This window comes from Somniosus microcephalus, chromosome 3 (assembly GCF_052327205.1).
Source record: "Somniosus microcephalus isolate GS21.2 chromosome 3, FLI_Smic_1.0, whole genome shotgun sequence".
Taxonomy (NCBI): Eukaryota; Metazoa; Chordata; class Chondrichthyes; order Squaliformes; family Somniosidae; genus Somniosus; species Somniosus microcephalus.
The window spans coordinates 41314909-41330481 of record NC_140989.1 but is presented as its reverse complement, the minus strand read 5'-3'; the positions used below and the strand labels follow the sequence as shown (position 1 = coordinate 41330481).

Sequence of the window (15573 nt, the reverse complement as noted above, 5' to 3'; positions counted from 1 at the left end):
AAGGCACAATGGGGGTAATTTTGACTTTGAACATTAGTGTAAAGCACGCATTATCGGCTTGACCACTCGCTAAACACCTCTCCTTATTTTAATTTCCTTTGAAGTCACTGGAAAGAATCATCAGGAGGTGTGATGAAATATATGCCTTCATCAGCCCCTGTGTTTTACCTGCATTGTATTGTGTGTACCGCCCCCCTTTTTTCCTATTGTGTGTATTGGCTCCGCCCCTGTCTTTTGTCATATAAAGGTCTCAAGAGCTGTATGAGTCATTTCTGCCAGACGAATCCGATGTGGAAAGACATGCAATGTTCTTAGTGATTAAAAGCCTTCAGTTGAATCCTTTAATTCCTTGTCTTTGAGTTATTGATGGCACATCAGGAGGTGTTAAACGAGCGGTGAAGCAATCTCATGCATTACTATCGTCCAAAGTCAAAATGACCCCCAATGTTTCACTCTTAAAAACAATGTCCACTCCCTCAAATAGCTACCCAATTCGCCCTTTTTCCCCCCTGATATCTGCCGCCACTGCTGCCCTGGGGAGTCCAATCCATGCTATTGCAACCCTCTCTGTAGAGTAGTTTAACCTCACTTGTCTCTTCAGTTTTCCTCTTCTAAGCTTACATCTATGTTCCCCGGTTCTGGAGTTTGTATAAACACACAAAATAGTTTCAGTTCTAAAGGCTAAACGACAGTATCAATCCGATCAGACTACTACACAATTATTTTGGCGTACCTTGGATGATCTGAAACAGAAAGCAGTGCTTTTTACATCAGCTTTTTCTTTGCCCATTAGAAGAAGGCCTTTCTCATCAATGAGGCTCAAGTACTTTCCTGTTGTAACATGTCTCAGTCTGAACGGCTGACCCCATCTGATATGGCTTCCACTCCATCTGCAAGGAGAAGGCAAATTAGAACTAAATAATACCTACTCAATATAAAGTCAGTGAAAGGACAAACAAAACCCAATAAATAAGAGTGAAACAGAAACAATTCACTGCACAGCGACAGTAAGTAACCAGTATGATTTGCCATCATTGTTGCTGATGGCGTTAAGAGGACATTGTTGCACTGCAGCACAAAGCTGACTTTTTATTTAGTTTTCTTTCATGTCAGTTAATGTCACCCATTATAATATTTAAAGAAATGCCGTCCCCATCACATAATGCACCGTTTAAATCGGGCAATCATTTAAATCGGACCAAAAGCGCTAACCATTACCATTTCCATTATGGTCGATTACAAAGTCGTCCTTTACCGCGTGTTTAGCGGTCTGTGTATTTCGGACAGGAACAGGTGTTCAGTGAGTAGTTCGCGGTATATGAAGTATTAGAAGGTGCAATTACCTTGTAATACTTCATCACTAACTTGTGCTGGGTTACACCTTGCACTATTCAGCACTGACTGATAATAAACATGTTCAATAAGTAACTAGCACCTCGTTAAGGTCCAATTACCCTGGTGTACTTAATCCCCTCTTAGTGATGTGGGGTTGCAGCTTCAGGTAGTGACTTGCTACAGTCTTGTTCAATAGTGCCAATATGACAAAACCAGGGGAAAAAAATTGTACACTAAAAAGTATAGTGCATCTTCAGCTTGTACTGAAATTAATATGAACTTCAATAACCATATAAATATTATTAGTAAAGCATATAAAAAGGACATTTTATTTGAATTCTGGACAAAAATTCAAGATTCATTGAAGTTTATTTTAAATCGGCAGTTACCAGCATTCCTGCTCCCCTGGCCCCACAAAAATAAAAGTTAAAAGTAGCTTTGGGCCGTCCTTTTGAGTGGTCCCTTTAAGGACTGCTGGTTAGGCCATTAATGCCTGTACGAAAGGGCAGAGCATGCTCCTCAAAATTACAATCGGGGTCCTATGCATGTCAAAGGTCCCTGATTTGCATATTACAGGAAACTCTCGTTTAAACGGCACCTAATTATCCGGAATTCTCTAATAACCGGCAAAATTCTGGAGTAGGTTTTGAGGCTTCCATATACTGTATATTTGTGGCTGCGTAACCAGGGTTCTCGTACCTTTTGCCATGTAATCATGGCTCCTGCACCTCTGGTTGTGTAACCTGGTCCCCTGTACCTGTGTCTGTGGACCGGGGCTCCAGCACCTGTGTCTGTGGAGCGGGGCTCCAGCACCTGTGTCTGTGGAGCGGGGCTCCAGTACCTGTGTCTGTGGACCGGGGCTCCAGTACCTGTGTCTGTGGACCGGGGCTCCAGTACCTGTGTCTGTGGACCGGGGCTCCAGTACCTGTGTCTGTGGACCGGGGCTCCAGTACCTGTGTCTGTGGACCGGGGCTCCAGTACCTGTGTCTGTGGAGCGGGGCTCCAGCACCTGTGTCTGTGGACCGGGGCTCCAGTACCTGTGTCTGTGGACCGGGGCTCCAGTACCTGTGTCTGTGGAACGGGGCTCCAGCACCTGTGTCTGTGGACCGGGGCTCCAGCACCTGTGTCTGTGGAGCGGGGCTCCAGTACCTGTGTCTGTGGACCGGGGCTCCAGTACCTGTGTCTGTGGACCGGGGCTCCAGTACCTGTGTCTGTGGACCGGGGCTCCAGTACCTGTGTCTGGGGAACGGGGCTCCAGTACCTGTGTCTGTGGAGCGGGGCTCCAGTACCTGTGTCTGTGGAACGAGGCTCCAGTACCTGTGTCTGTGGACCGGGGCTCCAGTACCTGTGTCTGTGGACCGGGGCTCCAGCACCTGTGACTGTGGAACGGGGCTCCAGTACCTGTGTCTGTGGAACGGGGCTCCAGTACCTGTGTCTGTGGAACGGGGCTCCAGTACCTGTGTCTGGGGAACGAGGCTCCAGTACTTGTGTCTGTGGACCGGGGCTCCAGTACCTGTGTCTGTGGAACGGGGCTCCAGTACCTGTGTCTGTGGAGCGGGGCTCCAGTACCTGTGTCTGTGGACCGGGGCTCCAGTACCTGTGTCTGGGGAACGAGGCTCCAGTACCTGTGTCTGTGGACCGGGGCTCCAGTACCTGTGTCTGTGGACCGGGGCTCCAGTACCTGTGTCTGTGGACCGGGGCTCCAGTACCTGTGTCCGTGGACCGGGGCTCCAGCACCTGTGTCTGTGGACCGGGGCTCCAGTACCTGTGTCTGTGGACCGGGGCTCCAGTACCTGTGTCTGTGGACCGGGGCTCCAGTACCTGTGTCTGTGGACCGGGGTTCCAGTACCTGTGTCTGTAGACCGGGGCTCCAGTACCTGTGTCTGTGGAACGGGGCTCCAGTACCTGTGTCTGTGGACCGGGGCTCCAGTACCTGTGTCTGTGGACCAGGGCTCCAGTACCTGTGTCGGTGGACCGGGGCTCCAGTACCTGTGTCTGTGGACCGGGGCTCCAGTACCTGTGTCTGTGGACCGGGGCTCCAGTACCTGTGTCTGTGGACCGGGGCTCCAGTACCTGTGTCTGTGGAATGAGGCTCCAGTACCTGTGTCTGTGGACCGGGGCTCCAGTACCTGTGTCTGTGGACCGGGGCTCCAGTACCTGTGTCTGTGGAACGGGGCTCCAGTACCTGTGTCTGTGGACCGGGGCTCCAGTACCTGTGTCTGTGGACCGGGGCTCCAGTACCTGTGTCTGTGGACCGGGGCTCCAGTACCTGTGTCTGTGGACCGGGGCTCCAGTACCTGTGTCTGTGGACCGGGGCTCCAGTACCTGTGTCTGTGGACCGGGGCTCCAGTACCTGTGTCTGTGGAACGAGGCTCCAGTACCTGTGTCTGTGGACCGGGGCTCCAGTACCTGTGTCTGTGGACCGGGGCTCCAGCACCTGTGTCTGTGGAACAGGGCTCCAGTACCTGTGTCTGGGGAACGGGGCTCCAGTACCTGTGTCTGTGGACCGGGGCTCCAGTACCTGTGTCTGTGGACCGGGGCTCCAGTACCTGTGTCTGTGGACCGGGGCTCCAGTACCTGTGTCTGTGGAACGAGGCTCCAGTACCTGTGTCTGTGGACCGGGGCTCCAGTACCTGTGTCTGGGGAACGGGGCTCCAGTACCTGTGTCTGTGGACCGGGGCTCCAGTACCTGTGTCTGGGGAACGGGGCTCCAGTACCTGTGTCTGTGGACCGGGGCTCCAGCACCTGTGTCTGTGGAACGGAGCTCCAGTACCTGTGTCTGTGGACCGGGGCTCCAGTACCTGTGTCTGTGGAACAAGGCTCCAGCACCTGTGTCTGTGGAACAAGGCTCCAGTACCTGTGTCTGTGGAACGGGGCTCCAGCACCTGTGTCTGTGGAACGGGGCTCCAGTACCTGTGTCTGTGGAGCGGGGCTCCAGTGCCTGTGTCTGTGGAGCGGGGCTCCAGTACCTGTGTCTGTGGACTGGGGCTCCAGTACCTGTGTCTGTGGAACGGGGCTCCAGCACCTGTGTCTGTGGAACGGGGCTCCAGTACCTGTGTCTGTGGAGCGGGGCTCCAGTGCCTGTGTCTGTGGAACGGGGCTCCAGTACCTGTGTCTGTGGACCGGGGCTCCAGTGCCTGTGTCTGGGGAACGGGGCTCCAGTACCTGTGTCTGTGGAATGGGGCTCCAGTACCTGTGTCTGGGGAACGGGGCTCCAGCACCTGTGTCTGTGGAACGGGGCTCCAGTACCTGTGTCTGTGGAGCGGGGCTCCAGTGCCTGTGTCTGTGGAATGGGGCTCCAGTACCTGTGTCTGGGGAACGGGGCTCCAGCACCTGTGTCTGTGGAGCGGGGCTCTCGTACCTTGGGCCATTGTCACTCCATGTCCCTTCTTCGTTATCCGGAATTTTTAATCAACCGGCACCATCCCGGTCACTTCGGTGCCGGATACCCAAGAGTTTCCTGTACATGCAAATTTCCGCCTGAAACAAGGAGTTAAATCTATGTCACTCAAGGTTTCTTATGGGGGCGGGGGCGTGACAACAGTTTTAACTCCAGGCATGTCAGCATCATTGTTTCTTACTTATACAAGGTGCTGAAGCTGTGAACAATGGCAACCCCAGGACTCAGTTAATTGGAGTGAACACATTCATTGACAGGCATTGTAGCCCAGCAACAGAGATTGTTCCCATTCAATATTGATGACTAGCCACTCTGGTTTCATTAAATTATGAGGAGTATATTGCGTGCCCACAGTTCTGTGGGCTGGCCCCATTATGGAGCCTTTTGTGATTGACAACTCAGTGAGCAGAAACCTCCATTCACAGCTGCATATAGTGACACGACTATTCTCGTCCAGAATGGAGATGATTGGGTAATGTTCCCGTCAATCACGGGTGGAGACCGCACTGCTGTCAGTGGCTGGGATTATGTAACTAGGCAGCGTTTATTTGCAACAACTTATTTCTGATTGGTCCCCTTGGAGGACAGGACACACCCAGCTGTTTGTCAAGAATGTGTAATTTGATGCTGCCTGCTTTAGACAGCATTGCAATGTGTAATCTGATCCAGTCTTGCCAGACGACAGAATATGGAAGTATAGTTAGCTTTATGAAGATCATCTGTTAATAGTATTCTGCAATTGTAATTACAGTAGTCCTTGGCTGGTAATTATTGGGTTAGTTCATTCTTTGGGGGGGGGGAATTGGCTCAAGCCCCCTTTGGGGCGATAACTTCGCTACTTTTAGCGCCCCGAAAAAGTTAGCACCCCCGCGCCCGAAATTCAATGTTGGCGTCCCAAGCAGGAGGCAAGGCGCTACTGGAAGCATTACCCCTCCCTCTTGGGAGGCTCCCATTAAATTTTGCGGCGCTACATGCAGCAGCGCCATGGGCGCCAGCACGTAGCGTCGCGGTGCTGCAGGCCTCCCTCCCCTGATTAAAGGGGAGGGGCCTAGCGCAGCAGGCACCGGGGCCCTGCTGGACCACCGGGGAGCGGGGTGCCGGCAAAAGAGCCCGGCACTCAAGAGGAGTGCCGGGCTGATCAACTGCGGTCAGCACCCCGCAGCAGGAGGCGAGAGGGGGGCAAGTGCTGGCAGGCGGCCCAAAAAAAATGACCACCCGACACGTGCCCTTTAATTATCGCTGCCCCGGCTGCAAATACGCCACCCTGACCCTGTCGGACACAGCGTCCGGCGGTAGGTCAGGCTACGCGAGCCAAGTTTGTGGCGGGGCACGATCGGGGCACTGCGCACAACGATAGTGTCATCGCCCAAACGGGAGGCACAAAGCAACCAAATTTTTCCCCCTTGGCATTTCATGTTTTTTTTTTCCTTCTGTAAGTAATGAAAATTCTTTAATTCTGAATGAAGGTACCGTCTGTTTAGGGACCGTGTGTATGGTGTGCGGTGTCCGTGTGTGTATTCAACCATCTGACACACCAGCGAGTTCACACTGGGGAGAGGCCATTCACTGGCTCCGTGTGTGAGAAGGGATTCACTAATTCATCAGGTTGGAAGAATGTGATCCACGTCTAACAGAGGGGGGAGAAGGTGATCCATCTTCCCATCTGGATCACCTTTTTTCTCTCATCCCCCCCTCTTTAGACCTGGATCATGTTCTTCCCCCATCCCCACTGTGCTCTCCATACTCTAACACCACCTCCCAGTTACTGACCCTCCCCCGCCCGAGTTCCTGACCATCCCCCTCCTTGGTTCCTGACTCGCAGCCCTCCTCCAGAGTTCCTGACTCTCAGCCCTCCTCCCGAGTTCCTGACTCTCAGCCCTCCATCCGAGTTCCTGACCCTCAATCCTCCCCAGAGCTGACTTGCTCCCCACCCCGCGAGCTCCTCTTCGCCCCCCCCACCCCACCCACCCCCACGAGCTCCTCTCTCCCCTGAGGAAAACATGCCAGTTGAGGCTGCAGGTCGCAGCAGCCACAACATTGGGTAACCATGCGCGACCAGATCGAGTGCACATGCGCAGTACCAAACAGGGACGCATGCGCAGAGGGACTCAGAACACCATGGAAATAATCACACCCATGTAACTATCCTCCACTTACTGCATTTTTCTGGAGAAATCACCGTACTTTTAACGGGAGTAGTTGCTGCAGTTTTAGTGTTGAGTTCTGTTTGCTGCAGACCCTTTATAAATAGACTCTGTAAATAAACTTTGTTTGCTGTAAGTCCTGCCGAAAATCCCGCCTGCCTCCAACTCACTGGCCGACGCCCTGCAGCTCACTGACCGACGCCCTGCAGCTCACTGGCCGACGCCCTGCAGCTCACTGGCTGACACTGCAGCTCACTGGCCGACGCCCTGCAGCTCACTGGCCGACGCCCTGCAGCTCACTGGCCGACGCCCTGCAGCTCACTGGCTGACACTGCAGCTCACTGGCCGACGCCCTGCAGCTCACTGGCCGACGCCCTGCAGCTCACTGGCTGACACTGCAGCTCACTGGCCGACGCCCTGCAGCTCACTGGCCGACGCCCTGCAGCTCACTGGCCGACGCCCTGCAGCTCACTGGCTGACACTGCAGCTCACTGGCCGACGCCCTGCAGCTCACTGGCCGACGCCCTGCAGCTCACTGGCTGACACTGCAGCTCACTGGCCGACGCCCTGCAGCTCACTGGCCGACGCCCTGCAGCTCACTGGCCGACGCCCTGCAGCTCACTGGCCGACGCTCTGCAGCTCACTGGCTGACGAAGTTGTGTCAATAGACAATCCGTCAATTTCACTGTAGTGATTTATGGAGGCATTACCCAATCATGTCTGGGAATAGTGGTGTCACTATATGCAACCGTGCTCTGAGACAGGCGGTCAGTCTTTCCTGTGCATTATTTAGCAGGTCACTGGATAGCAATTATTGGGTGGCTGATTTTCTCCTCCTTTACCAAGGGTCACTGAAGCCAATTGTAATACCCTCACTGGGCTTAGATCCAGCAGTGCATTTACTCACGGAGTCATAAGCAGGTGTTGCACTGAAATTACAACACAGAAACAGGCCCTTCAGCCCAACCAGTCTGTGTTGGTGTTTATTACACAGATGCGGCCGGACCTGCTGTGATTTCCAGCAAAAATTTTTTTTTTTTTAATTTTTTTTGTCTGTTTTTTGTTTTTCATACAGACCCCAACATCTGCAACATTTGACCCTTGTGACCCCCCCTCATTGTTCTTTGATGTAATGTTTTCCTGACTAACCTGTTTGGACACCATTCACACCTTTGATTGCTGTGATTATCTCTCTGCCGAGGTGTGATAAATGGCAGTTAGAAAGATTACCTATAATCATCTAGCATTATTCTCTGACTATATAAGCTGTGTTTTTATGCATCTCTCCACTTCACCTGACGAAGGAGCAGCGCTCCGAAAGCTTGTGATTTCAAATAAAACTGTTGGACTATAACCTGGTGTTGTGTGATTTCTTACATTTGTCCACCCCAGTCCAACACCGGCATCTCCACACCATTTATTCTCCAAATGAGCAGTAGCCCTAATCCCATGTGCCCATTCTGTTCCTTTATCCCCTTTTCCTTCAACCACCTATCTACCCTATTCTTAAAAACTGACGCTCTCTGCTTCCACCACTCAGTGCAGAAGTGCATTTCACAGCCTCTCAACTCTGTCTAATATTTCTCCTGCTCTCTGCCCTAAATCTCTGACATTCATTATATATCTATGTCTCCTTGTTCTAAGACCTCTCCCCAAATCACTGAAAGCAATTTGTTTCTATCTACTCTGTCACATTTCTTAATTTTAAACACCTCTATCAAATCAGTCCACAATCTCCAAATGGAAACCGCCCCAATTTTTCAAGTCTTTCTTTGTATTTGTATTTCCTTATACCAGGCAGCATCACAGTGAAATGAAAACAGAAAACGCCAGAGACACTCAGCAGATTCAGGCAGCATCCATCGAGAAAACACGTGTTAGTTGACGTTTCAGGTGGAAACTCTTCCTCAGAACTGAAAAATGTTACAAATGAACAGCATTTAAGAAGGAACAGTCTGAACTGCTGCGTGCCTCCAGAATTTTCTGTTTTTGTTTTAGATTTCCAACTTCTGCAGTATTTTGTTTTTTGTTCAGTGTCCTTGTGAATCTACACTGTATCCTCTCTATTGCCTCAACATCCTTCCTATTTCTGATGAAGGGTCCCAGACCTGAAACGTTAACTCTGTTTCTCTCTCCACGGATGCTGCCTGGCCTGCTGAGTATTTCCAGCATTTTCTGTTGTTATTTCAGATTTCCAGCATCCACAGTATTTTGCTATTGTCCTTCCTATTTCTTTGTGTCGAAAAATGCACACAGTACTCCAACTATGTACAGCAAACTTTGTGCTATCCGGAGGTGAGCTATCCGGCAATCTGGAGCCACCGGCAAAAATCAGCAGCCGTTTTTTATTCTTTTTGTTTGTTTTTTTTGCTTTGTTTGAACAGTCAAGCTGTGCAAGGTCTGTTGCTATAGCAACAGCTTCAGCTACAGAGCTTTAGGGCCACACCCGAGTGTTTAGAAGCTGTTGCTAAGCAACAGTGTTTGTTGTCAAATACGGAGATAAGAATCTCCGTATCTCTCAACATTAACTCTGGAGAGTACGGCAGTTTTGAGGCAACGGCATCGGTCCCGTGGGTGCCGGATAGCACAAAGTTTCCTGTACTCCAAAAGGTGTCGGCTGTGGCTCAGTGGTAGCACTCTCGCTTCTAAGTCAGAAGGCTGTGGGTTCAAGTCCCACAACTTGAGCACAATGATCAAAGCTGACACTCCAGTGTTGAGGGAATGCTGCACTGTTGAAGGTGCCGTCTTTCGGATGAGACGTTAAATCAAGGCTCTTCCAGGTGGACGTAAAAGATCCCATGGTACTATTTTGAAGAAGAGCAGCAGTGTTATCCCCAGTGTCCTAGTCAATATATATCCTTCAATCAACATCACTAAAACAGATTGACATGAATCATTCATTCATGAAAGAAAGACTTATGAAATAATACTGAGTGGCCTGCGGGTGGCGCTGTACAGGGAGAGTATAAATACTCGGGCACGGGCCCAGCTTGCGCAGAACATTCTTAACAGGAACTAGTGAAGGACATAACTAGACCTCCATGTTTGAAAACAGTTGATTAAAGCTTTGTTTAACGCTTAGACCAAGTGCCTAGTAGTTTTCTTACGTCACAGATTATCTGGTCATTATCACATTGCTGTTTGTGGGAGCTTACTGTGTGCAAATTGGCTGCTGTGCTTCCTACATTACAATACTTCAAAAAAAGTACTTCATTGGCTGTATAGTGCTTTGGGACGTCCTGAGGTCATGAAAGGCACTGTATAGATGCAAAACATTCTTTATTTAGGTGTTACTTTATTATTGATATTATATGTTATAAACAGTGTACTTAATGGAATATGAAATTGGATAGCTAGATAATGGCTCTTAAAACAATATTTAGATTTTGAACAATAAGTAACCTCAGGGGAAAAAAATGCTCTGGTTGTTATGGGGGTGATTAACATGGCTTCTATCAGACAGGTGGGACGTCAGCAGGAAGCCCAATCCATTTTCATCATCAGGCCTCATTTAAATATGAATGTTGAGCTGCATCATGAATTATTTAAGATCACTTTTGCAATAACGAAGACAGAAAATCTTCCCACCAAGTTTATAATGCTAGTTAAAGATAGCAACCAGAAGAAATCTTTCCCCCTCATTAATAACATGTTCCATTTGATCTGGATATGAATGGTAAAGTGCGGTAATGTGGGGAAATCATCCCCTTCAGCAACAAACTGTGCAGATAATTCTCCTTTTGACATGTTGAAAAGAGTTTCTTCGTTGTGTCTATGTGTGATGGTGTGTCATCCATCATTTGCAAGATTTCAGCTTTATTATTTCCATTATAGAAACCGTTCATCAATAGCAAAGAGCTCTGAGGTTTCAGTCTATAACTCGCTACAACTGCTGTCATGGCATTTTTATTAATTGCTTATTTAAACTTTGTTTATAGTGTGATTTTCCCATTGATCTGAACTACTTCAACTGATCCCAAAGTAGGGCTTCAGATTTGAAGGAAAATATTTAAAATTATATAGAATAAATTCTTACTTTTGGTACCTGCTGTATACCCTGTGATGTAAGAAAACTACTAGGCACTTGGTCGGAGTATTAAACAAGGCTTTAATCAACTGTTCTTCAACATGGAGATCTAGTTGTGTCCTTCACTAGTTCCTGTTAAAGAAGTCCTGAGCAAGCTGGGCCCATGCTCGAGTATTTATACTCTCCCTGGACAGCGCCACCAGCAGGCCGCCCAGTATTATTTCATAAGTCATTTCCACATGAATGACAAGATTCATGTCAGTCTGTTTTCATCATACAGTTTATTAAGACTGGCACATTTTTTGTGATTGCCTAGTCTCCAGTGGAGCTTTAAAAGTAACGTTATAACAGGCTAGTCCTGTGGCTCACAGTCCATTGGTTCAATGGTGTATTACACCGCAGAATGGTACCAGTTAAAGTTGGTGGCAGTTTTAACTTTCAGCGGTGGCGTCAATTAATTCAATGGAAAGGAAAATCAGGTGAGATGTACAATGGGCGGCGGTTTTACGTCACCACTGAAAGTTATTACTACCCCACCCCCCACCCCACCCCACCCCACCCCCCATTGTGTCCCCAGTTCTCGAAAAGAACTCCTGATCTCATAGGGAAGAGCTTCCTCACAGGGGAGGAAACAAAAACTGAAATGCACTTATGCAATTTGAACGGAACTGGCAGAAGCCTTGAAGCACAAGCTCCGCTTTCCCTCTCAACTAATTGCACACTGTTCAGCACCATTCGAGACTCGTCAGATACTGACGCAGTCCGTGTCCATACACAGCAAGACCTGGACAACATTCAGACTTGGGCTGACAAGTGGCAAGTAACATTCGCACCACACAAGTGCCAGGCAATGACCATCTCCAACAAGCGAGACTCTAACCATCTCCCCTTGACATTCAATGGCATTACCATCGCTGAATCCCCCACCATCAACATCCTGGGGGTCACCATTGATCAGAAACTGAACTGGACCAGCCATATAAAAACTGTGGCTACAAGAGCAGGCCAGAGGCTGGGAATTCTGCGGCGAGTGTCTCACCTCCTGACTCCCCAAAGCCTTTCCACCATCTACAAGGCACAAGTCAGGAGTGTGATGGAATACTCTCCACTTGCCTGGATGAGTGCAGCTCCAACAACACTCAAGAAGTTCGACACCATTCAGGATAAAGCAGCCCGTTTGATTGGCATTCCATCCACCTTCAACATTCACTCCCTCCACCACCGGCGCACTGTGGCTGCAGTGTGTACCATTTACAAGATGCACTGCAGCAACTCGCCAAAGCTCCTTCAACAGCACCTTCCAAACCCGCGACCTCTACCACTTAGAAGGACAAGGGCAGCAGACGCATGGGAACATCACCACCTACAAGTTCCACGCCAAGCCACACACCATCGTGACTTGGACCTGTATCGCCGTTCCTTCACTGTCGCTGGGCCAAAATCCTGGAACTCCCTCCTAACAGCATTGTGGGTGTACCTACACCATATGGACTGCAGCGGTTCAAGAAGGCGGCTCACCACCATCTTCTCAAGGGCAATTAGGGATGGGCACTAAATGCAGGCCTAGCCAGCGACGCCCACATCCCATCAATGAATAATTTTAAAAAATGTCCTCCTATGGGAAATGGCCTGACAGGCTTGAGTAACGCAGCTTGTGGAAATCCATGGGCCACAAGAAAATAAAGCTTCTTCGATGGATTACAATCCCGATTGCTCAAGATTCTATATACCTGGAATAAGGGACATTGTGGATAGGAAAGAGACATTCAGGCCAGCAATGAAGAATGTGCGGAATTTAACCCGATGTATATTGTCATGAATCTTATCATTCATGAAGAAATGACTCATGAAATAACACTGGGCGGCCAGCTGGTGGCACCATCCAAGGAGTATAAATACTTGGGCGTGGGCCCAGCTTGCCCAGGTCATTTTTGTAACCAGGAACTAGTGATGTAACTGGAATCTCATGGTTGTGAAACAGTTGATTAAAGCCTTGTTTTATACTCAAACCAAGTGCTCAGTAGTCTTTTTACATCATATATGATTAATTCAAATCCCTGATTGTCATAAATCAAAGCAGCAGATTACTGAGGAGCCGATTACAGCCATTTGTATGGAAGAATTATTTACCGCAGTTGACTCTCCAATGTCATGTTAAGGTTTGCATTTTTTGGCCCTTTGCATTGCACTAGTTTTAAACTGGAAAATTGGGAGCAAATGGCAATTAATCTAAAACAATTACCCAAATTAGCAATGACAGTAATGCATGTGTGTGGACCTGTTGAAATTGGCATACCAAGCAAAAATGGGTAACAGCAATGAAATAATATAAATATTAGCAATACTACTTATTCAACTGATAAAACCTCTCAGTTGTTGCAACACCAAAAACAGTTGGTGCAAGTCTGTTGCTTTGTAGTGAATTCATGTAAACAGACTCAATGGAGTCAATTTTAACTCTCTCCAGTTGGCCGGAGTGGGGCGGTAGTGCCCTGGAAATTGAGGGGATACACTTACCACCCCATTCCCGCATCGTTCATGCCCACTGCCATTTGCCAGGGGGCCTCCACATGGGAGCGCACGCCTATTCGAATATGCTAATTTGGGTCCTCTGATGTACGTAGGACACCAAGACAACTTTGAGGTATCAATGGGCAGAGTGTGCTCTGTCCATTGGTACCAGGGATTGATCAGACTAACCAGCAATGCTTAAAGGGAACGCTTTAAAGATTTTTGTGGGGTTAGGAGCAGCATGAATGCCTCACCTGGCCCCAGAAAAACCTTCACGCTCAACGCCAGCCCATCCCACCAACCCACCCCAGTTGGCAAGCTGCCTGTGAATGCTGGCTTACCAATAAAATGCAAATAAGCCTGGCCCTCGATATGGCTCGGGCCTCAAGCCAAGTACAATCATGCTGCCCGCCCAATATCTACCCATGATTAAAATCAACCCCCATGAGTTCTACATTACTGTGGAACATTTTCAAAATGACTTCAACTTTCAGTGATTGCATTTTTAATCTTTCAACTAAAAGATATATTTAAACATATAGGGCTAGAAATTCATTATAGCTCAGGAATGGGCGGTAAAATTAGAAAAGCTGGAGAATTAGCACCAGGTGTTAACGCTTTAGACTGCATGCAATATTAAGTCTCATTGCTCAAAGAAATGATTGGAGCGCTAATTATTCAAACATTAAAGTCCAAGCTCATTGCATTGCAATCAAAGGGTGAACCAATATCAGATACAGTCTAATCACAAGTCATCATTGCCACAGGCTTTTTCCAGTTCTTAAAGGGGGGGTTCTTTGATGCTGCAGAACCTCATTCTCAGCATTGCTGACTATGCAGCTGCCTCAACACGCAGCAGCAGGTCAAGTAGAAGGAGCCGGAGGACTCAAGCAGCTGTACTCATGGCAGGTCCACACCCCAGGGAGAGAGCCCGCAGATTCTGCGATCATGCATTGGGGGCGTTGGTGTTCGCTGTGGACAGACGGAGGGCGGTGCTCTACCCAGCAAGTGGCAGGAGGCCCTCGCCACAAGTCTTCCGCGCCATGTGGAGGGAGGTAGCCCAGCAGGTCTCGGGCAGCACTGTGGTCCCCAGGACCCACACACAGTGCAGGAAGAAATTTAATGACCTCACTTGGGTGGTCAGGGTAAATCAATGCTTCAACAAATACTGTTTACCACCGTCTGAACCACAGTCTTTACACACTGCCCAAAGCATCACACCCCCAGCACTCACCCACCAACAATCCCTACCTACCAACATTCACACCCACATCTCACACCTTGCACACAATGACAGCTAGTCAACTATGGCAGGTAAATCACCCAAACACATTGCTCCACACTTACTCACACACTTTCCTTTCTCTTGCAGGCTCACGACAGGAGGGAGCAGGAGCACACAGGCGGGGGACAAGCCGACACCCAACAACTGTCTGCGCTGGAGGAATGAGCGCTGCAGATTATTGGGCGCCAGGTGGTGGGCGTCGTGGCCACCGGAGATGTTGACCCCCTTGGGGACAACAATGGTATGTTCATCCCTACTCCTTCTTCTCACATCCCACTTGCACAAGCGTTTCGCACTTTCCAGCTAATCATGCTGTATGCATGCATTTCACCCTTCCTGCCCCCCTCCCCTCATGTTAAACCAACTCTTGTGCCTTTATGCTTTCAGATAATGAGCAAGCACCTGAGCAGCCTGTCCCTGAGGGCACCGTTGAGAGCGAGGGGGAAGATTAGGAGGAAGAACACACCGCGTCACTGAACGTCTCACCCGCATGCACCAGTTCAGATACTGGCACTACGTGTTCTTTAGAGGCTAGTACAGTAGCGGGATCTGCACAGGGTGAGGCACCAAGGACGAGTGGACTGCAAGGCCAGGGGGAAAGGGCAGCTCGGGAGCCAGCTCCCTGAAGGGCGAGTTCGCGTGTGAGTTGTGCTGCACAGGACTCAGATGAGGACCTCGATGGGGAGGCGTTTAGAAGAAGGGTGATAGGCATGCACACGGAGATGATAGTTACAATGGCAAGGGTGCCTGAGAGCCTCTCAGCAATGATAAGGTGCGTGGAGGAGTCCGCCTCCAACATTGCACAAAGCTCTGCGCACACCATGGAGCCCATCATTTTCAGTCTGCAAAGGATGGTAGACTCCCAGAGAGA

The 15573-nt window shown here is 49.4% G+C and overlaps 1 protein-coding gene across 1 annotated transcript in view; it reads right to left on the bottom strand.

Moving 5' to 3' along the window:
* The window catches only part of ryr2a (ryanodine receptor 2a (cardiac)), a 957985-nt gene that overhangs the window by 483960 nt on the left and 458452 nt on the right, over positions 1–15573 (bottom strand). Inside the window, exon 11 of the mRNA XM_085980259.1 lies at positions 734–890. Coding sequence (XP_085836385.1) covers positions 734–890 — 157 coding nt within the window. The remainder of the gene's footprint in view (positions 1–733; positions 891–15573) is intronic.